The sequence below is a fragment of the Pleuronectes platessa genome, chromosome 2 (assembly GCF_947347685.1).
Source record: "Pleuronectes platessa chromosome 2, fPlePla1.1, whole genome shotgun sequence".
Lineage (NCBI taxonomy): Eukaryota > Metazoa > Chordata > Actinopteri > Pleuronectiformes > Pleuronectidae > Pleuronectes > Pleuronectes platessa.
The window spans coordinates 3724451-3734332 of NC_070627.1; the positions used below are offsets into that span (position 1 = coordinate 3724451).

Consider the following 9882-nt stretch of genomic DNA (forward strand, 5'->3'; position numbering starts at 1 on the left):
TCCAAATATGGTGATCTCTGCTCATCCATTGCGTCAGAGAGAAGTTCAACAGCCACATCGAGGACACTTCTGCTGTTGGTGCTGCGACACTGGAGAAAACAAGATGTAAAACCAAAGTCTGGACACTAGGTGGCGCCCTCCTCCCAGACATGGCTCTGAAATGTGAAATGAGTGACAGTACATTATTTTGGTTTTTCAAATCCAGTTTTGTTCTCTTTAATTGGTTCACCAAAATATTTTTTGATTAATAAAAAAAACATATTTACCAAATAAAATTATGAAAACTTAATGTAACCTGTTGGAAAAAGAAACCCAACTGTTACTAAATATGTTGGAAGAAAGTGTTACAAATATGAGAAATATGTTAGAAATATGTTCTTTCATTGAGAATTATTTTTATTTAATTTATACATTTATTATTTAATTCATAACTACATTCTTTATTTTATTCTTCATTTCATTGATCATTTCATTTGATCTCAGAGGTCTTTTTGATTCAGTAGATGGTCCTGTGAAGAAAAACTTTTCAAATTGATTTCATTGGTTCATTTCAGTTTAGCTGAGTTGCTATTGGTTAAGGCAACGCATGTCCCGCCTCCTTCACGTTAGAGACGCTGCGGTAGTGTGTGAAAAATACACAGAGAGCAGCAGGACGATAATTGAGACACAGAGGTTTTGGAGTGATGAAACTTTAAAAAATACACTTTATATTGTTAAAAGGAGGAACTGTGTAAACAGAGAAAAGTCCGGTGAACCACTGAAGCGACCCTGGGAACATCTTGTGTTTGTTTTATTATTTTATTGTCCCGGTGAGTACTATCTGTATTACCAAATAGCTCTGTGAATTAGCTTAGCCTCGTGGTGGGTTAGCTACCGAGTGGGAACATAAAGTCACAGTGTTGTGGTATTTTTCTAATGATAGTAAAGGAAAACGGGAATATGTGTGTAAAATGAGTATGCGTGCATGTTATTTACATTGTATGAACAGAGAAAGACATCATTTAGCTGAGTTTCATGGGTTATGAAGCTATATATTCTGTATATTACTGTGCTGTGGTGTGTATAGGTACGAGGTATCAGTAATCTGAGCATTTAATGGTGAACTGTGAGTGGTCTTATATTAATGGTTTTCTCACTACAAAACAGTGAAGTGGACATTTCATGTGTTAATATTGCGATGCAGCAGTTATCTTTTAACAAGTTAACAGTGAAAAGTTGCATTATACATTGATATTGATAAAATTAAACTGTACAGTTAAGAAAGGTTGAATAGATTTATATCAGTCTGTTATATTATACAGGCTGGGTTTTTTGTATACCCTGAGATCCTGGACCGTGGATTTGGAGTGATTCTCTCCCTGACGAGGGGGATGGCGAGCTACCCGCGTGAGCATTTTGGATTGAGGAGGAACCTTTCCATTCTTCATTCTCTGTCCTGCCAGAGTGGTAGGGTTGTGGGGAAGGACTTCCAAGAACTTTCGAATTGAACTATTTCTTTTGGGTAAAACATTTTATTTTATTTAGGGTGCACCCGGTAAAAAAGACATTTCAAATAAGAACAAAAGTAACTGTCGGCAGTGTATGTAAACTGTTTATTTTCTATATATGTTAATACAGTGTTTTGCTTAAATCTACCTGTGTGTTCCTTTTACTCATTGCGGTGTCCAATCTCTTCTTATTACTTTGCCCTGCGAACCTAGTGTGTACTTACCTGTCAAGTGGGTTACACAGTAAAACTTGGCGAGCTAGCCAGGAGCAATTTATGAATTCACATTCATAATCAAATTAAATGGACATCTTTTGAGTAACTGGACTGTGACCGAGTGTATTTGGAAGAGAATTCAACATTTGAGGTATTTTGGTTGTATTAACCCATATCATTTTCAAGTTTATTGACATTTCAGTTTTACCTTGGTTAAACATGGATATTATTTTGACAGAGAGTGTGAAAATCCCAAATGCTGTTTTAGTTAGTGGGTTAACCAACACTGAGGTTGACAATGAAATCTTTGATTTACTCAAGCAATATGGATCTATCGCTAGGATAATCAGAGTACCTAGCGCAGACTCTGAGACCCAGGCAATTGCAGAGTTTGAACATGGCACCGCTGTGAAAGACCTTGAAGCCAACGTCTTACCTTACCGAAGACCATGCACTGCCAATCCTGAAGTTATCCACCATGTTCAGAGTCTTGCCAGCGTTTACACAAGTGATGCAGGCACCAGTGCAACAAATACTTACCTTTCTGGGTTGAAAGACTTAGCTAAGTTGAGCGGCAGGGAGTTTGTAGACATCCTTCGTGAGGAGCTGGCTAGGATCAGTAAATCCATTAGAACTCAAACCCCACTTGAGGTCAGTGAAGAGCCTGTGGAAATTGAGCCACCCCTTACACAAAGTGATATCCAAGCTGCAGGCCCTAGCTTTGTCAGTGTCCCCAATGAAGTGAGTCAGGACTCTTACAAACCCCAGACTGGCATCGAGGTCAGAGATTTTCTCTCTCCAAGAGGAGAAAGAACCAGCACTTTCCACTTGCCTTCAGATCAACTCAGCACACCAGAAGTACAGCGTGTTGTGGTTGAGCACATTGTCAAGAGCAGTGAAGTTTCATCTCACATTCAATTTCCTTGTAAACTGAAACAGTTTTCTGGGCGACATCCTCAGCCAAACTTTGAAGTCGACTATGACACGTGGCGCAACAGTGTGGAGTTCTGCTTGCATGACCCATCTATCCCTGACTCCCAAATGGTGAGGAAAATTGTTGAAAGTCTTTCGGCCCCTGCTGCAAACATAGTCAAGTCATTAGGGCCTCAAGCTTCACCAAAAGAGTACCTGAACTTACTTGATTCTGCTTATGCCACTGTCGAAGATGGGGATGAGCTTTTTGCACGATTCTTGAACATCAATCAAAATGCTGGGGAGAAAGCGTCTGATTACCTGCAGCGACTTCATACAGCATTGAGATATGTGGTAAATAAAGGAGGAATCGCTGCCGGCGACTCTGACAAACAACGTCTCAAGCAATTCTGTCGTGGATGTTGGAATAGTATTCTGATCACCAGTCTTCAGCTTGAACAGCTCAGGAGTAAGCCACCATCTTTTGCAGAGCTCCTGCTCTTACTGCGAACTGAGGAGGACAAACAGGCTAACAAAACCAGCAGAATGAAGCAGCACCTTGGGTTCACAAAGCCAAAAGTCATGTCAAACATGCACGCTGCACACATGTCCTACGACGAGGATATTGTCATGCCACAGAATACAGAGGATGCCTTCTTAAACATGACCAAAGACATACAGAAACAGATTGCTGAACTTCAGGTTCAGGTGGCAAAACTCAGTGCATGTAGTTCAGAGAAACCTGTGAAAAAGAAAACAACAGTAAGTGTAAGACAGAAACAGAAGACAAAAAATACCCAGCCGGAAGGACAACTCCAGCAAATGACTGTGACAGTGAAACCGAAGCCATGGTATTGCTTCAAATGTGGTGAAGATGGGCACATTGCATCTACATGTGATAACATACCCAATCCCACCCTTGTGCAGGCCAAGAGAGCAGAGCTCCGGGAGAAGCAGCGTGCATGGGAAGCTCAGAATGGTTCACTCACCACTCGCCAGTCAAACTAGAACAGGCTTCTGTTGAGGGGAAAATGGAAGCCAAGAAACCACTATATCCCCCATCTACAGGCGAACAAAAACCCATGACTCACAGCCACAGAGTCAAACGACAAAGGGAATTGCCAAAACGTCTTGTAGGCAGCAAGTGTACAGCCAATGTAAATGTGGATGGGGTGGACTGTAGTTGTTTACTAGACACAGGGTCACAGGTCACCACGGTGGCCCAGTCCTTTTATCAGACCCATCTATCTGATCATCCTATCAAGCCCATCAGCAACATCCTTGAAGTAGAGGGAGCAAACGGCCAACCTGTTCCTTACCTGGGTTATATAGAGGTTGACCTCAAGTTCCCTAGAGCCCTTCTTGAGTCAGAGCCTGAAATTTCAACCTTGGCTTTAATCGTTCCTGACCTCCGGTCAAACAGTGGTGTCCCATTGTTGATCGGCACCAACACTTTAGATCCCCTCTATGATCAGTGTTGTGATGAGTTTTCACTTTCCCATAATTCATCCTGCTATGGCTACAGACAGGTCCTTCGCACACTACAACTGAGGAGAAAACAAGCAACAAGCGGAGAACTCGGCTTTGTGAAGCTCAGAGGAAGGGAACAAGCAGTTCTCCCAGCAAAACAAAGAGTGCTGCTTGAAGGCTATATGTGTGTCAACCTAGTCAACACAGAGAAATGTGCTCTGATTGAACAACCATCAAGATCAACTCTGCCAGGTGGCGTGTTTGTAGACTGTTGTCTCATTTCCTTGCCAGAGCATGGCTCCAACAAATTGCCTGTTCTCCTTAGAAATGAAACTGAACATGACATCATTCTACCTACCAACTGTGTCATTGCAGACCTGACTGTTGCAGATGCTGTAGTGGAGAATCACCTTATTGATGGGGATGGTCAGAAGCATGTTGTTGACTGCTCCACTCATCAAACGGAGACGTGTCCTGGAAAAAGCTTTGACTTTGGGCCCTCTCTACCTGAGAAGTGGAAGGAAAGAGTCACTCTGAAGCTCAACACCTTCTCTGATGTGTTTGCCCAGCATGACCTCGATTTTGGTCATGCGACGAAAATCCAACACCACATCAAGTTGAAAGACGAGACACCCATCAAACAGAGACCCCGTCCAATTCACCCTCGTGATTATGAAGCAGTCAAAAAGCACCTCCAAACCCTTCTTGATGCAGGCGTAATCCGAGAATCAGAGTCCCCATTTTCATCGCCAATTGTGGTGGTGAGAAAGAAGAATGGCGATGTACGCCTATGTGTGGACTATAGAAAGTTAAACTTCCAAACGATAAAAGACTCTTATGCCTTACCAAACTTGGAGGAGTCATTTTCTGCTCTCGCTGGATCCAAGTGGTTTTCAGTGATGGACTTGAAGTCTGGGTACTACCAAATTGAGATGAATGAAAGTGACAAGCCAAAAACTGCCTTTGTGTGCCCCTTTGGATTCTGGGAATTCAACCGGATGCCTCAGGGAGTCACCAATGCACCGAGCACATTTCAACGGCTCATGGAAAAGTGCATGAGTGACATTCATCTGAGGGAGGTCCTGGTCTTCCTTGATGACCTAATAGTGTTTTCGGACACTCTGGAGGAGCATGAGTCTAGGCTCACCCACGTGCTCAACCGTCTCAGGGAATATGGCTTGAGGCTTTCACCTGATAAATGTAAGTTCTTTCAGACTTCAGTGCGTTATTTGGGGCATATTGTGTCCAGCGATGGAGTGAAGACCGACCCTGAAAAGGTTCAAGCCTTGAAAACCTGGCCGGGACCACAGAACTTAAAGGAACTCCAATCCTTCCTCGGATTTTCCGGTTACTACCGGAGATTTGTGAAGGATTATTCAAGGATAGTCAGGCCCTTGACCAAACTCACTGCTGGCTACCCACCACGGCGGAAAGGAGTCAAGATAGGCCTCAGTGATGGGAAATACCTCAACCCAAAAGAGCCTTTTGGTGAACGCTGGGGCACTGAGTGTCAACAAGCCTTTGAGGCGATCATACACAAACTGACATCATCTCCAGTCCTTGGTTACGCAGATCCTAAACTTCCTTACGTGCTCCACACTGATGCCAGCACGACAGGATTAGGAGCTGCTCTATATCAAGAGCAAAACGGGAAACTGCGTGTAATTGCTTATGCCAGTAGAGGACTCTCCTGCAGTGAAGCAAGATATCCAGCGCACAAGCTTGAATTCTTGGCCCTTAAATGGGCCATCACAGAGAAGTTTCATGACTATCTGTATGGAAACTCTTTCACTGTTATCACAGATAACAATCCCTTGACATACCTACTTACCACAGCCAAGCTTGATGCTGCGAGTTACCGTTGGTTAGCTGCGCTCTCAACATTCACTTTTGACATCAAGTATCGAGCTGGCAAGCAGAACATGGATGCTGATGGTCTGTCAAGGAGACATCATGGTGCGCTGGAAAATGATGCCACATCACAAGAGGAAAGCCAAAGGATTGACCAGTTCACTTCTCAGCTACTGACATCAATAAACAAGTTTGAACTGGTGACTCCAGAAATTGTCGAAGCTACTTGTCAAAGGCATACTGTGAAGCAAGATCAAGAGCTCTCACCTTTCCCTGGCTATGTTGACTCACTTGCCATTCATGCAGATGCAATTCCTGCTGTCCTTGAGGAGGATGAGTCACAGGATGGGATCCTAACAGTGCCTAAATACAGTGAGTCTGATCTCATGAAACTGCAAAGAGAAGACCCTGGCATCAGCAGTGTTATCAGTTTGGTGGAATCCGACAACTTACCTGCAGATCACACGGCAGATTCTCCTGAAGAACGGTTGATCCTGAGAGAGTGGAAACGGCTTCAACTGAAGTCAGGCCTTTTGTACAGGACACGGGAGTGTGAGGGACAAACCCTATTTCAGCTGGTACTCCCAGATGTCCTACGGCCTATTGTACTCAGGAATCTCCATGATGACATGGGACATTTAGGGATTGAACGTACCCTTGAACTCACCAGATCACGATTCTACTGGCCAAAGATGGCTGCTGATGTAGAGAGAAAAGTGAAAACATGTGAGCGATGTGTTCAAAGGAAGACCCAACCGGACAAGGCTGCCCCACTCGTGAACATCAAAACAACTAGACCAATGGAGTTGGTCTGTATGGATTTCCTTTCACTAGAGCCAGACAGCCACAACACTAAGGACATCCTCGTTATTACGGATCATTTCACTAAATATGCCGTAGCCATCCCTACCAGAGATCAGAAAGCTAGTACCGTCGCTAAAACCTTATGGGAACACTTCTTGGGCCATTATGGTTTTCCTGAACGCCTTCACAGCGACCAGGGTAGGGACTTTGAGTCTCATACCATCAAGGAGCTATGTGCATTGGCAGGTATTCGTAAGGTGAGGACAAGCCCTTACCATCCCAGGGGAAACCCTGTTGAACGGTATAACCGAACACTCCTCAGCATGCTAGGCACTCTGAAAGACAAAGAGAAGATACAGTGGCGAGACCATGTCAAACCTCTCACTCATGCTTACAATTGCACCCGAAATGATGTGACCGGGTTCTCCCCATATGAGTTAATGTTTGGGAGACAACCCCGGTTACCCATAGACTTAGCCTTTGGATTGCCAGTCAAGGGAAAAGAGTCCAGTTCACATTCTCAGTATGTAAGGAACCTGAAATCTCACCTGGAAGAAAGTTATCAGGTTGCCATCGAAAACTCTCGCAAGGTTGCAGAGAAAAACAAGAGGCGATTCGATAAAGTTGTCAGAGAATCTACACTGGCTGTCGGGGATAGAGTCCTGGTCCGTAACCTCCGCCTCCGGAACAAACATAAACTGGCCGATCGTTGGGAGCCAATGATCTATGTGGTTACCAAGCAGATGGGAGACTTACCTGTCTACTCTGTGAAACCAGAAAAGGAGGAAGGTCCCCTACGGACGCTACACAGAGACCTTTTACTTCCATGTGGATTTCTTCCTGAAACTGAGAGAGAGGAACAAAAGATGAAAAGCAGTCCAAAGAGACCTCGAACAAGGCAGCAAAGTGCCATCCAACAAGATGAAGAACCCTTTGCTTCAGACGATGATGACAAGTGTGAAAGCTGGAATGCAACTGCTGCCTTACCAGATGTCAAAGACAGGAGGTTTGTCAAAGTGTATGATATACCAAGACACAATCCATCACCCGCCCTGGGTAATCATAGTCAAAGCCCTGTAACACCTCACCCATATCAGGTCAATGCGGATTCAGACCCAGGAGCTGTAAGGCCAAGTGCTGTCCTTCAGTCTGAAAAGGAAATAGAAAACTCACCTGAAAAGGAAATAGGAAACTCACCTGAAAAGGAAACAGAAAACTTACCTGAAAAGGAAACAGAAAACTCACCTGAAACGGAAATAGAAAACTCACCTGAAAAGGAAACAGAAAATCCATCTGAGAAGGAGAAAGCAAACTTACCTGGGATGGAAAATCAAAATGTACCTGAAAAGGAAACTCATAACTTACCTGGAGACCTACCTGATACTAGTTCAGAACCTGTGGAAGGAAGTCTTATGGAACCGGAAGCTAAAGATCATACAGAGGCAGAGATACCAACTCAAGAAGAGACAGAGGAACAAACAGAAGCAGACATTCCTGTCAGAAGATCACTCAGACAACGTGAGCCATCACGTAGGTTCCATTACCCTGAGTTGGGGAATCCCCTAGTTTCTGTTGTTACTTCCTTGTTTCAAGGATTGAGTACCGCCTTCACCAATTCTCTTAATAACAATGCCAGTAGAGATTGGTTAACAAACATTCCTTTGGAAGTGGCAGAATCAGTAGTTACCCAGCAGCCCTTTGTGCATGCAACGGGACGTGCATACATTTAAGGGGGGAGTGTGTAACCTGTTGGAAAAAGAAACCCAACTGTTACTAAATATGTTGGAAGAAAGTGTTACAAATATGAGAAATATGTTAGAAATATGTTCTTTCATTGAGAATTATTTTTATTTAATTTATACATTTATTATTTAATTCATAACTACATTCTTTATTTTATTCTTCATTTCATTGATCATTTCATTTGATCTCAGAGGTCTTTTTGATTCAGTAGATGGTCCTGTGAAGAAAAACTTTTCAAATTGATTTCATTGGTTCATTTCAGTTTAGCTGAGTTGCTATTGGTTAAGGCAACGCATGTCCCGCCTCCTTCACGTTAGAGACGCTGCGGTAGTGTGTGAAAAATACACAGAGAGCAGCAGGACGATAATTGAGACACAGAGGTTTTGGAGTGATGAAACTTTAAAAAATACACTTTATATTGTTAAAAGGAGGAACTGTGTAAACAGAGAAAAGTCCGGTGAACCACTGAAGCGACCCTGGGAACATCTTGTGTTTGTTTTATTATTTTATTGTCCCGGTGAGTACTATCTGTATTAGCAAATAGCTCTGTGAATTAGCTTAGCCTCGTGGTGGGTTAGCTACCGAGTGGGAACATAAAGTCACAGTGTTGTGGTATTTTTCTAATGATAGTAAAGGAAAACGGGAATATGTGTGTAAAATGAGTATGCGTGCATGTTATTTACATTGTATGAACAGAGAAAGACATCATTTAGCTGAGTTTCATGGGTTATGAAGCTATATATTCTGTATATTACTGTGCTGTGGTGTGTATAGGTACGAGGTATCAGTAATCTGAGCATTTAATGGTGAACTGTGAGTGGTCTTATATTAATGGTTTTCTCACTACAAAACAGTGAAGTGGACATTTCATGTGTTAATATTGCGATGCAGCAGTTATCTTTTAACAAGTTAACAGTGAAAAGTTGCATTATACATTGATATTGATAAAATTAAACTGTACAGTTAAGAAAGGTTGAATAGATTTATATCAGTCTGTTATATTATACAGGCTGGGTTTTTTGTATACCCTGAGATCCTGGACCGTGGATTTGGAGTGATTCTCTCCCTGACGAGGGGGATGGCGAGCTACCCGCGTGAGCATTTTGGATTGAGGAGGAACCTTTCCATTCTTCATTCTCTGTCCTGCCAGAGTGGTAGGGTTGTGGGGAAGGACTTCCAAGAACTTTCGAATTGAACTATTTCTTTTGGGTAAAACATTTTATTTTATTTAGGGTGCACCCGGTAAAAAAGACATTTCAAATAAGAACAAAAGTAACTGTCGGCAGTGTATGTAAACTGTTTATTTTCTATATATGTTAATACAGTGTTTTGCTTAAATCTACCTGTGTGTTCCTTTTACTCATTGCGGTGTCCAATCTCTTCTTATTACTTTGCCCTGC

General features: G+C 42.8%; 2 protein-coding genes across 2 annotated transcripts; both read left to right on the forward strand.

Annotated features, from left to right (window-relative positions):
* The first annotated feature begins 296 nt into the window (after window positions 1-296).
* LOC128461987 (zinc finger CCHC domain-containing protein 12-like) lies at window positions 297-4490 on the forward strand. Its single transcript, XM_053447204.1, has 2 exons — window positions 297-809; window positions 1302-4490. Exon 2 carries the CDS (start codon window positions 1922-1924, stop codon window positions 3620-3622), a length of 1701 nt encoding a protein of 566 aa, XP_053303179.1. The 5' UTR covers window positions 297-809; window positions 1302-1921; the 3' UTR covers window positions 3623-4490.
* A 1437-nt stretch (window positions 4491-5927) lies between these two features.
* LOC128461976 (uncharacterized) lies at window positions 5928-9824 on the forward strand. Its single transcript, XM_053447192.1, has 2 exons — window positions 5928-8999; window positions 9492-9824. Exon 1 carries the CDS (start codon window positions 6007-6009, stop codon window positions 8467-8469), a length of 2463 nt encoding a protein of 820 aa, XP_053303167.1. The 5' UTR covers window positions 5928-6006; the 3' UTR covers window positions 8470-8999; window positions 9492-9824.
* Window positions 9825-9882: the final 58 nt, after the last annotated feature.

What these genes read in the sequence shown, in the direction of transcription:
- LOC128461987 (XM_053447204.1), top strand. Translation starts at nt 1,922, where the DNA reads ATGGATATTATTTTGACAGAGAGTGTGAAAATCCCAAATGCTGTTTTA.
- LOC128461976 (XM_053447192.1), top strand. Translation starts at nt 6,007, where the DNA reads ATGGATGCTGATGGTCTGTCAAGGAGACATCATGGTGCGCTGGAAAAT.